At 40.1% G+C, this 12420-nt stretch overlaps 1 protein-coding gene across 4 annotated transcripts; it reads left to right on the top strand.

Annotated features, from left to right (window-relative positions):
* Nucleotides 1-297: 297 nt before the first annotated feature.
* Nucleotides 298-10313, top strand: LOC120434062 (WD repeat-containing protein 19-like). 4 transcript variants are annotated; one of them, XM_039601516.1, is made up of 9 exons: nt 304-465; nt 7655-7737; nt 7833-7916; nt 7989-8122; nt 8280-8394; nt 8677-8801; nt 8945-9052; nt 9141-9197; nt 9325-10313. In XM_039601516.1, the coding sequence occupies exons 4-8, from the start codon at nt 8101-8103 to the stop codon at nt 9167-9169; spliced, it is 399 nt and encodes a 132-aa protein (XP_039457450.1). In that variant the 5' UTR covers nt 304-465; nt 7655-7737; nt 7833-7916; nt 7989-8100; the 3' UTR covers nt 9170-9197; nt 9325-10313. The 4 variants fall into 4 exon arrangements, with proteins under 4 accessions (XP_039457447.1, XP_039457450.1, XP_039457449.1 ...); XM_039601513.1 differs by lacking the exon at nt 9141-9197 and having other exon boundaries at nt 298-465; XM_039601515.1 differs by lacking the exons at nt 304-465; nt 7655-7737; nt 7833-7916; nt 7989-8122 and having other exon boundaries at nt 8343-8394.
* The last annotated feature ends 2107 nt before the right edge of the window (nt 10314-12420 follow it).

The following is a 12420-nucleotide window of genomic DNA, read 5'->3' as shown; positions in this document are numbered from 1 at the left end:
TAGCAAGCTGCAATTCTAAACTGTGCAGGTGCCACACAGTGACACAAAGATGCTAACTAGGGCTTAGTAACAGACTAATAAAATAACAGAAACTCTGATTACACTTAGCTCATCATCGGGCCATCATAGGAGGGAAAAATATATGACAATGCTTTTGCATTCTTTGCAAACTTCATTCAGGAGCTAAACTCAAGATTGACTGAATTCAGATCAAAGTTATCTAGTCACTTACCTTTGGATGAGCCAGCGAAAAACTGAGAAACAAACGCAATCAAGCGGGAACTCTGCTTCTTCTTCTTTTTTCTTTTTGGCGGATAACGCTGGTGCATTATCGCCACCTGCTGGACTGTATGATCATCAACTGGGCACAGACCGCGGCAGTCGCGGGAGTTTGAAATGTGATGGTTTAATGGAGCCTATGGAGATTTCTTTTGTCATTAGCAGTCCCCTTGATAGAGGCACAAGGTATGTTTATGACATAAATAAGGACATGTTTAGATGTTTTTGTGACAGAGGCTACATTTGTTAAATGTTACGTTGAAACTAGAGCTGGGCGATAAAACGATAATGATATGTATTGCGAAATAACTTTTTCTCGATAGAAAAATTAAACTATTGCGATAGACCTCATCTCTCTTGTCCTCTTAAAAAAAAAAAAAAGAACAGCCAATCCAAATTAAGTAGCGCAGAGCCGAACCAATCACAGCCGCAGCGTCACGTCACATGACTTGTTACGTACAGCACAAGCGCCAAGGCGCACATGTGTATTTGTTTTTGCAGCCGTGCAGCCCAGGTAATGAAGGAAATGAGTTTGCCGACTACAGAAAAATCAACCGAGAGCGTGAGCGAAGGTTACCGAAGAAAAAACAGATGATGGTTCCAATGCTGGAGACATTGTCAAACGGAAGGGCCACAGAAGTTCCGTAGTGTGAAGGTATTTCGGCTATTTCAAGTCTGACAAAAACAGAGTAAGCGCGCACTGTAAATTGTGCCGAAAGCAAGTCTGGATATACAATAAAGCGGTGCATGCTCAATCTCTGACTGAAAGCGCTAATTCGTCATTCGGCTTTTGTCAGACTAAAGTAACTGTTAAAATTGTTTGAAAAGCTAAGCTATACAACAAGGAGAGATTGATGCTACGTCCACACGTACCCGGGTATTTTTGAAAACGCAGATTTTTCTATGCGTTTGCACCTTTCGTCCACACGTAAATAGCGTTTTCAGTCACTGAAAACGGAGATTTCTAAAAACGCCTGCCAGGGTGGATATTTTTGAAAACTCCGTTTTTGCATTTATGTGTGGACAAGAAAAACGGAGAAAACGCAGCGTCAAAGGTGTGCGCCTTTTTTGACGTCACACTGTGCGCCACGTTATTGTTTCGGTGAAATGAATTTCTACAATACTGTTACTGTTAATTGTACTCTCTGCAGTGTTTAAATGCTTACATATACACACATAGTTACTGTCCCTCCACACATACGACTTGGTTCTGCTTCTACGCCCCATCTTTGTTTACTATTTCCTACCGAGGCTTCTAGACTTCTGATTGACCAACATTTCTACACGGTTAGGAATATATCGCCACCTGTTGCTTTGGCATGTTCCTAGCAGCGTTTTCCTTCATTTCTGCGTTTACGTGTGGGCGGGATTATTTTTAAAACGAAACGGAAAATCTCCGTTTTCAAAAATACCCGTGTACGTGTGGACGTAGCCTGAGAATTTCCTTTTAGTTCTCAGTTTATTTGATATTGACAAAGGTTAGTCAATTTTGTCTGTTCTTCTGTAAAGCGACCTAAGATTTATTTTTAGAATTAAAATTTTGTTTCTAAGTGGAATTGACAATTTAGTAGTCTGTTTTGTTTGTTCTATTTTGAAACTTAAACGCTTTAGCGGCTGCCTTTTGTGTAGTTTACAATATTTGCCTTTATTTATCTGAAACTGAAGTCTCATGTTCCTTAAGTACATCTACCCTGTTGAACTTATTATGGGAAATAAATATTTTAATTAAAACAAGCTGCTAATTATTTCACATTTTACTTGTGAGCAACGGCACATTTAAATCTTACAAATATAGTTATTTGGCTTATATCGTGATATATATCGTTATCGCCTGAAATGAAAAAAACATATCGTGATATGAAAAAATCTTATATCGCCCAGCTCCAGTTGAAACGTACTTCGCGTTATAAGGTTTACGATTTTAAGAGTGTGGATTTTTTTTGCTTACACGCTGTTTCTGTGTATACATCCCCAGCTCTTACGGTGACAGGGCTCGCAAAATCGCTAGCCCGACGTCCCGGGGCTAGCGATTTTTCCAGTCGGGCTTAGTGATGCGCGAATCATGAACGAATCGTTCAATACTCGAGAATCACTTTACTGACTCGTGAATCATGATTCACAAGCGCAACTGACTCACTGACTCATCCCTGTTGCTGTTAGCAAACTAATTTCATTAGTAGAAATATATCTAGCTTATAATTCAAATTGTGAAGAAAAACACAACATCCAGTATCTTAACAAAAACATTTCTGCTCTGAACTGGAAGAAAAAACCCTGAGTAGAAGCTCACATCAAGACAGTAGCTCCTCGGTTCACAGTAGCATCGCTCTGCTAACATGCTAACAGCACATTTGAGCTACTCACCCCCTCCTTTCCTGCGCTGAATCGTAGAGCTAGCGAATCACTCATGACTCGCTAACCCCCTCCCTCCTGTGCTGAATCATAGAGCTAGCGAATCACTCATGACTCGCTAACCCCCTTCCTCCTGTGCTGAATCATAGAGCTAGCGAATCACTCATGACTCGCTAACCCCCTCCCTCCTGTGCTGAATCATAGAGCGAGCGAATCACTCATGACTCGCTCACCCCTCCCTCCTGTGCTGAATCATAGAGCGAACGAATCACTCACTCACTCACCCCTCCCTCCTGGCTCGCAGCTACTTCTTCTTCTTCTTGGTTGGCAACCAATGTTAAGGCACACTACCGCCCCCTGGCTCACAGCTCAGTGGACATTTAGATGAGAAAATATATATTTGACACATGTAAGGAAAATACTAATAAAATAAAAATAAACAAAAGAAATGTTCCCTTTAGAAATTCTTTTGCTCTTTTTTGCTATATAAAATAGTTGTTTTCTTTAAGAATCACTCATCTTAGCAGTAGGATTTACATTAAAAGAGAAACAAATTAAGTTTGAGTTAAAATGTACATTTTTTGCACTCTCTGGTCAACTGACTCAGTGACTCAAATGACTCAAAAAACCCGATTCACTTTGGTGAGTGACTCATTAAAACTCGATTCAGTAAAAAGAATCAAATTTACCATCACTAGTCGGGCTACCAGAATCTATCCCTGCCCTGCCCGTCGGGCTATCATAGGAGGGAAAAATATATGACAATGCTTTTGCATTCTTTCGGAAATGTAGCTGGGTAATTATGTCATTGGCGTCGGTGAGCCACTGTCAATATGTGACTAGGGCTGCTCAATTAATCGAATTTTAATCTAAATTACTGGGCTTTCAACGATCATTAAAAATGACTGAGCCGATTATTAGCACCTCCCTCGTGCTTTACTCTCGCGCTGCTCCGTGTGGCAAATCGAGCGCACCTCTCTGCGTTTCAAACATGCGCCACAACAATTAAGAGGAGCTAACAGAGGGAAGCTCGGAAAACTAAGCAGAAGTTATTTGGAGAGGAGAGTGACTGCCGTTGGTTGAAAAGAGAGGTACAAAAAAAACCTTCAGTGGTGTGGAAACATTATGGGTTCACTAAACATAGATGTTTACATTTTATTTTTTATATTGCAAACATTTGCACTGTAATCAGTATTTGCACACTATTTTATACTATTTTTGACAATCTTTAAAGCCATTATTCAATACATTGTTATTGTTAAATGAATATCGTCAAATAATCGAGATCTCAATTTCAGAGAAAATAATCGTGATTATCATTTTTGCCATAATCGAGCAGCCCTATATGTGACATATTGAAATTGCATTTGAATTTGCGCTTGTTTTTTGCTTTCACTTTGCAATCGTGCAAACTGTGTATAGAGAGACAGTACTGATTGGTGAGTGACGATAATTTGCGCACCAATTCCTCTGACATCGTCTTATCAATCGTTAGCTTACTATGCGAACATGACAAGTGAAATCTCCCGCAAGAAGCTTAAACATGTGAGAGGTTGATCGCGCAGAGAATCGCTGAGCGTTATGTGAGTGCGTGTGTAAAAGAAGCAGGATATATATTTTAGTTCTGCTGAGCCAAATAAGACCGGTCAGGGTGAAGAAGTGACAGCCAAAGGAAAGCTTACCACAAAACGGAAAAGTTATGACAAATCAGACTATAAGGCAAAAAGAAAGAAAGTGCAGCTTTATGGTTTCATGGACAAAAGAATTTCTGTGGCTGCAATATGACAAGCTAAATAACCAGGGGTGCACATAAGTGGTCCACAGGTGTGCATTCGCTGTCAAAATAAAAAAACGCGCACTAGATAAGAAGTTGCAACGCGTGTTTGCGTACATAATTTTCTGGAGGAGGACAGGCATTTGTTTAGAACTCTTAAAGATGTCGAAGAAGCTCCTTTAAACAATTACTTTGGTGTTCCTCCACCTCCAAGGAAATGTCAGATGGAGAACCACAAAAGAAGCGCGTATTCTCGGAAAAGTGGTTGCAGGAGGTGAGCTGGCTTCGAACAAATGATGAACGCATGGAGATTTGGTGCAGAATGTGCCGTGAAAATCCCACTCTAGCAGACAAAAACAGTGCCTTTTATATGGACGCAAACGTGCATTGCAACTTCTTATCTGGTGCGTGTCTTTTATTTTGACAGCGAATGCGGACCACTTATGTGCACCCGTGTAAATAACATAATGTTCTGCCGGGTGTGTTGTTGGTTTCCCTCGATTTCTGAGTGGACAAGTGCCTTTGTTACTGGGACCAGTAATTTTAAGAAAGGCCCCCATTAGAACCCATGAGAAATGCAAGAAATGCATTATCGCTCAGTCTGCAATATCTTTCCCAGAACAAACACCAATTGCAAATAACATACTAATAATCAACCTGAAAAAATCTGTTTAGAACAGCCTACTATGTTGCAAAGAGTGAACTACCACTGGCAAAATTTAGCAGTCTTTGCAAACTTCAAAAAGCAAATGGCCTAGATCTTGGTTCCACTTGCTTCTTATCCATGACTTCAGTGGAAATTTCAAATTCAGGACCTGACACAGACTGATTCATGTTCTACACAGTTCTTACAAGTTCATAGAAATTTCTGTTCAATTAGAACCAAGTATTTGAGTTGATGATTGTAATTTTTATACAATGTTGTAATTTGTGTTTCAACAATTTTTTGATTAATGTTTTGTTTCCGTTACAAGAAACAAAACATAAAAAAATTGCTCCCTTTTTTATTCGGGCTACTTAAATTTATTTTGGGCTACCAAAAACTGAAGAGTCCCTGCCCGAAGGGCTACCAGGGATTTTGAAATTTTGCGAGCCCTGGGTGAGATTGATGGTTTACTGCCATTAAATCTTCAAAACATCATCAGTAAAGTGTCATCCTTCATTCGGGGGGGTTCGCTACAGTAATAGTTTAACAACAAAAGTATAGCTATCAATCAAGGATAATGTTGGATCAGTGTTTCAATATTTATATCTTTTATTAGATGTACATGTGGTTTGGTTATTTCCCTTTTGGTTGAAAGTACACTGAGAGAGGACTTTTTATTAGTGATCTTAATAGTATTTTTTTCATATTAATGTAATTTTTCATCTAATTGAATACAATCTATTTGTGTATGGTTGTCAGTCCAAAGAGGGAGAGAGAGAAAGACGGGAACGTGAGGAGAAAGTACAAGGTCAGGAAGAACTAGGTAAACAGACAGGGGAATAGTGAAAGGCAAAACAGAAACTGTTAAACTGACAAAGAAAAAAACCTAATTTTACTCATGCAATCTGGAAGTTGCGTTCTCCTATATTAAAGCTGCTATACAGAATCTGCAAAACAAACTGGGTTGAAACATTTTTGACCCTCTTTAACAACATTCCAACATAAAATTATCATTGATTGGGAGATTAAAATTAATGATATATTTTTATGTGGTTCAGCCACAACTCTACTAAAACCTCAGCCAATAATAGGTAGGCCAACTTTTGGACCATCTAGTTGTCTGTATGACTGCCGCAGTACATGCACCACATTTGCGCACTATCAGAAAATGCCAAACGGTGCCCTGGTGGAGTGAGGAGCTGTAAAGAGAAGCAGAGTGCTCTGTTTATATTCTAAAAATGTTTTAAGCTGACTTGTTTCAAAGATTCTGTACAGCAGCTTTAAATGTTTTCCAAAAGCACACATACACTTACCTTATCAGTGTTTCTCAAACTTTTTACAGTGTGTACCACCTGAGAAAGTGTCAAGCTCTCCCAAGTACCACTATGAAAGCATCCATCCATCCATCCATTCGCTTCCGCTTATCCTTTTCAGGGTCGCGGGGGGCGCTGGAGCCTATCCCAGCTGTCATAGGGCGAGAGGCGGGGTACACCCTGGACAGGTCGCCAGTCTGTCGCAGGGCCAACACACAGGGACAGACAACCATTCACGCTCACATTCACTCGCACATTCACACCTAGTGACAATTTGGATTATCCAATTAACCTATCCCCTCAAACTGCATGTCTTTGGACGGTGGGAGGAAGCCGGAGTACCCGGAGGGAACCCACGCAAACACGGGGAGAACATGCATGTATGTACTATGAAGTACTATGAAAGCATGAAACCCATAAATCTTACAACACATAATTCCAATCTGTTACTAAAATGAAAAGTCACATTAAAAAGTAAGCGCATTAAGTCAGAATGAGGTTAAAATAAAAGGAAAAATCTGCAGAGCCATAGTAGTATCTGCTCTAAAGATATTTTCATACATTGTATACACTGTACCATGGGCAAAGTTGCCTCCATTTTATAATTTTTTTTTTTTATTAATATTTTATACATTTGTACATTTCACGGACTCTTCTGTTTTTGGAGTATATTTTTTATGTATCTGTATTATATTATACATACACATTAAAAGTGAATCTCTGTCCAAAAAATGCACTCAGTTTACTTTTTACTCACTATGAGCATCATTTATTATTCTCCTCCAGTAATTAAGGTTAGGATATGTTTTTTTTTTTTTCCAATCAATTCTTCTTTTGCAGCATTTAAATAACCTTTACCAGATTTGATGGTTTTGTTACAAACTTTTCAAAAAAGTGTTTTGCTTTCCTTCACAAATGTGGGGATTGAATTGTGTTAAAATGTACAAAACAGTGATGCCATGTTTTGTGATGAGGACCCAGGCACAGAGAGACTTGATGAATTTAAAAATCTTATGATTTAATAAAGAAATTTGCAGACTTGCACAGAGATGGTAAAATTATGATGACTGATAACGGATAACGGAGAAAACCTTGTTGGAGTGAGTCTCAGCTGCGTCTCTACCAGTTTTATAAGCCGAAATATACACAACATATGCTGTGTATATTTTAGTCAAAGTCTGTCTTGCTTTGTTTGTCAGACTTTGAAAAATGGGGACGACTGCATTTACAGATCAGAGGTGGTGTGTCTTGTTCATATCTTCATCTGTGTGTGTTTTTTCTTTATCACAGCAATACTCTGAAGCTGCTCAGCTCTATGAAAAAGGACAGTATTATGACAAAGCAGCCTCTCTCTACATTCGCTGCAAAAACTGGTGAGGCAAATATGAACACACCTTGACAAACACATCCAATCAGCACGTTTCTCATCATCTTGGTTGGATTTCACTTTATTTTGCTTCTTTCTCAGGACAAAGGTGGAAGAGCTGCTTCCAAACATCTCTTCTCCCGAGATTCACTTGCAGTATGCAAAGGCCAAGGAGGCGGATGGCAAGTAGGTTGTTAGTTTGTGTACCTGTGTGCTGTGATGTGTAGATCACTGAAAGGGAACCTGACATCCTGACAGCTGTGCGCACAGATACAAGGATGCGGCACGAGCCTACGAGAGCGCGAAGGACTGGGACACCTGAACAGACCAGAAGAAGCTGTTCGCATCGCCAGAGAGATGCAGAGCATCGATGGAGCAAAGATGGTTGCCAGGTAGGATTTTACTGACCTGAAAATCCAACAAATAACTCACTTTTTTAACCTTTACTGTAAAAGGGACAGCTTTTACAGCTTTAACAAATTACAGGCACTGAGTGTACAAAAACATTGGCAGTACCGTGTTATTTTTATTTTATACGCATCTGCGTAGGTGTCGTCGGGTACGGAGGGCCACCCGGGCTGCGTTATTACGCACCAAGGACCGTAATAAACGCATTGCTGACCGTCATCGGTCCTCCACCCCCGCCTGTGCTGTTGGACAAAAGGTATGGCTTTCCACACGCTTCGTTCCCGTCAGGGCGGAATCCAAGAAGCTCACTCCCACCTTTATCGGCCCGTTCGAGATCTCTGCTTTGGTTAACCCTGTGTCCGTAAAGCTCAAACTACCTCGCAACATGAAAATACACGACGTACTTGATGTTTAAAGGCTTTAAGGATTCATTCCTGTTAGGATTGGTGGTCATTCATTTTCTGTCAGCTCTGTTTGTTTCTGCTTGGTGAATTATTTTTATTTTTTTTTTCCATTTGTCTGTTTGTGCGCACCCCAGGTTCTTTCTGCGGTCTAACGACTATGGCTCAGCCATCCACTTCCTGGTTTTATCCCATTGCAACGACGAAGCCTTCCAGCTGGCGCAGCACCACGAACAGATGGAGGTCTACGCAGACATCATCGGTCAGCCTGTTTCTGGAAATCTGAACTGTTTCCCTTTTGCTGTGTTTGCTCGAGGCCTGAGCTGTTTTCTCTTTGTGTCATTCTGTTTAATTATGTGTAGTTTTCACTGTTGTTTCATGGCTGGTGGGTTTTGTGTTCATCAGGCTCTGAGGCGACACAGGAGAACTATCAGTGTATCGCTCTCTACTTTGAGGGAGAAAAGAAACACCTGCAGGCTGAAGTTCTTTCAAAAGTGTGGACAGTACAGCAGAGTAAGAGCAATGAATTCACTCATCAGTCATGTTTAGTTTTATGACTCCTGTTATTCAAACGGCTCTTTTCTTTCTGGACAACTGTCAGGCGCTGAAGCGCTTCTTGTTGTACACTAACACCGAAGAAAACATGGCAATTGAGACGGTGAGAGCTGTGTGTGTGTGTGTGTGTGTAAATATATAAAATATAGTGTATTTAAATATGTCCAAATTTCCTTTTTTTTTTTTTTTTTTTTTTTTAATACTTTCTTTTTTTAACCCTGACGGCATAGGGGCAGCGAGGGGTGGCATCCCGAGTTGCATCTTCCAAGAGGAAGATCCCACTAAAGCTACAAGTCAACCTACCGGAAATATGCCCCCAGGGATTCCCGAGAGGGGGGGTGGAAGAGAATCCCACCGGATGGATCAAAAAATATGACACTTGGCAATGGTAATATGACAACGACCGCGGAATGCATATGCGTCAAGATATGCAAGAACCGACATGGCCTGCGGATCCACCAGGCCAAAATGAAGTGTGAGGAGAAGGGGTTGGCATCACAGTGCGCAGGAAGCACACCTGGTGAGACGAAGGAGGAACCAGGCCGGAGTCACCCCACAGTGCCCGGAGCCTCCAGGTGATGCAGGCCCCTGAAGCTCACAACTCATCAGAACATCGTCGGGTGCAGTGTGTCATGGTTCTGGGTCAGTTCGACCCAGCTTTTTGGAGTTGTTATGTTTTGGTTTTGAATGATAGGTTTTTCCTGTATACTGGTGGTGGTGATGATTATGATGGTGATAGATTATTGTTTGAGTTCCATGTTTCTGTTTATTTGTGTTTAGGATTTGTGTTCTCATGTTTTGTGTGGGTTTAGTTTCATGTGTCATTTTCTGTCTGTCTCTCAGTGTCGAGTCTGCGTCTTTGTGTTGTGTTCTTGTTTCCTGTTTTATTGTGAAGGTCTGCGTCTCATGTGAGTGTGTTCAGTTTTACCTCTGTCTGTCTTGTTGATTACGCCCAGCTGGGTTCCCCAGCTGTGTGTAATCTCCCTGTGTTTCTCTGTGTATTTAAGTCGCGTCTTCTGTCTTTGTAGTTGCTGGTCCGTCTGTGTATCCACCCTGCTTCATCTGTGTGTTCTCCCTGCTGTTATCTTCATGTACCATCGTCTCCCTTCCTTCATGTTCAGGTTCGTGTTCTTGTTCGGGCTCAGTAGTTTAGTTATCCCAGTATAGTTTAGTTCTCCGTTTACCATTTTGTCCATCTATACTTTTGTGTTTAATAAACCACCCTCACACCTTTACAAGTGCCTGCGTTTGGATCCTCCTTTATTTCCCACACGGCTCATCTCACTCGCCGTGACACAGTGGCCTCAAGCTAGCAAGGAGAAGGAGTGGCTCCAGTTCGACGAAGACGTTGATAAAGCTCATTCCGAGTTAGTCAACAAGTGTAATTGATAGAAATTTTAAATGTTCACATGTAAACTGAACTTTGTTCCAGGTTGCTGGAGAGGGAGACATCGTGTCCCATGTGCTGTGAGAGTCTGAGTGCCAGTCAGGTGAAAAAGATCTCGGACTGTTGAAAATAAATGTTCTACTCTTTTTCTTTTTTTTTTTTTTTTTTTTTTCCAAAAATGTGTTGTTGTGTTTTTTTTTTTTTTTTTATAAAGTTATAGACTTGTCCAATCCAGTGGACTACATGCGCCCGAGCACTCAGCATGAAATACTGTGAACTTACTGTAAAAATGAATTACCTTGTGTTCTATTGTAAATATACAAACACTTGTTTTGCTTGTATTCCTTGAAAAACATCTCAGCAATTTTTTGGAACTTTCAACTCATATAATAGAACTCATAAATCTTACATCTCAATATGGCAAACTATCTCCAACAAGAGAAACATTTTTGAGTCTACACAGTTCTATAACGTTGCAGGACAGTATTACCAAGCCCTCATTAGAATGCTGGAATAAAACACAAACTGACTTCTTAGTCTCTGCATCTCCAAACACTTCTATGTCCGTCACATCTAGGCTGTGTGAAAGTTTGCAAAGCATCCAGGGCACAATGGCACACAGCAAACCTGACCTCACGGGCTACTTTGGTGACTGCTCTCAGCTTCATGGGTTGTGAAGCAGACAGTTAACTACCTGAGAGAAAATTACAGCAGATAACTAATTACAGGCTATTACTTTTGTATCGGTTATTGCGTTGATGGAGTGAATGATGTATGCTGGGTAATGGCACAGCTAGCGATTGGGTGACTTTATTGTACCGGTTTTATAAACTGTTCTACAAGCCTTTTCATATTTGGAAATCCATTTACATTTTTAACCTGTCGTTCATTCTGCTACAGCTGTAACATATCTTTTCCAACTCCTCTGAATACATGCAGTCATTTTACCATCTGCTTTGGATAATCTCGCTCTTACGTATTAAATAAAATAAAATAAAAAATAACTTTTTTATTAGGCAAAAATTTTCGGTGCTGTTAAAGAATACACGGCGACTCACTTTTTTTTTTTTGAGAAAGTGTTGTTTCATATTAGATGAGCGGCAGTGACGTCACCGTACTCGATCGTACCACAGGTAAGTAAGAATCTGAATCTGTAGATTTTTCTATATTATTTTTCTAATTTAAAATGCAAAAAATACTGAAAAAGTGAGCTCACAAAGTTGCTTTTAGCAGTTCTATGGGTTAAGATGAGCAATTTCGTGGAACAGCGAATGACTTGACATTTAAGTGCATATATCTTGCCACGCCACATCATCATAATCATTAAATAGCAGACCGATCATCTATGCTGCAAATGCAAATGAAATACAAATGGACAGTAAAGAGGGTTTATCTAAATCGTTACACTACACCAACCCTTTACAGTTCACAAAGGGTTTAATGTATATATTCATTTTTACATTTAATTAGTATACTCTACTACTTGTTGTATTTAAAACAAGAAAAACTTGCATCAACACAAATAAAATCCTCTCCACCTGTCTATGGTAGCCAGTCCTCAAAATATCTCCCAATGTGGCAACACAGATAAAGAGAACACTGGCGTATAAGGTGCTTCTAAATTCTGAATGATTTTTTTTTCTCAACAGGTTCTTCATCAATCAGCCTATTATTGCTTCCTACATCTGCTTTTTGAAAAACTCCTAAAGGCACATTTAAGAGCCATGTCAGTCTGTTTGTATCTGTTCTTACTGCTGTCCTTATTGGTCCGTCTCTCTGTTTCTATCCGCATTTTTGTCTCTTTAACTCTTCATCTTTTTTGTTTTTGTCAGTGTGCTGGTTAACCTATAATTTGCCTTTTGTCTGTCTGCTGACTTTTCTGTGTGTAATAATTTTTGTTTCAACATGACACGCCCCAAATTCAGGGCCTGTACATCTT

Source organism: Oreochromis aureus, linkage group 17 (genome assembly GCF_013358895.1).
Source record: "Oreochromis aureus strain Israel breed Guangdong linkage group 17, ZZ_aureus, whole genome shotgun sequence".
NCBI classification, from domain to species: Eukaryota; Metazoa; Chordata; class Actinopteri; order Cichliformes; family Cichlidae; genus Oreochromis; species Oreochromis aureus.
Note: the sequence above shows the minus strand (reverse complement) of the source record. Positions and strands in the feature narration are given on the sequence as shown.

What these genes read in the sequence shown, in the direction of transcription:
- LOC120434062 (XM_039601513.1), top strand. Translation starts at nt 8,101, where the DNA reads ATGGAGCAAAGATGGTTGCCAG. An exon ending in CCTGTGCTGTTGGACAAAAG is followed by an intron (nt 8,395 to 8,676) that starts GTATGGCTTTCC and finishes TGCGCACCCCAG; the next exon opens with GTTCTTTCTGCGGTCTAACG. An exon ending in AGTGTGGACAGTACAGCAGA is followed by an intron (nt 9,053 to 9,324) that starts GTAAGAGCAATG and finishes CTGACGGCATAG; the next exon opens with GGGCAGCGAGGGGTGGCATC.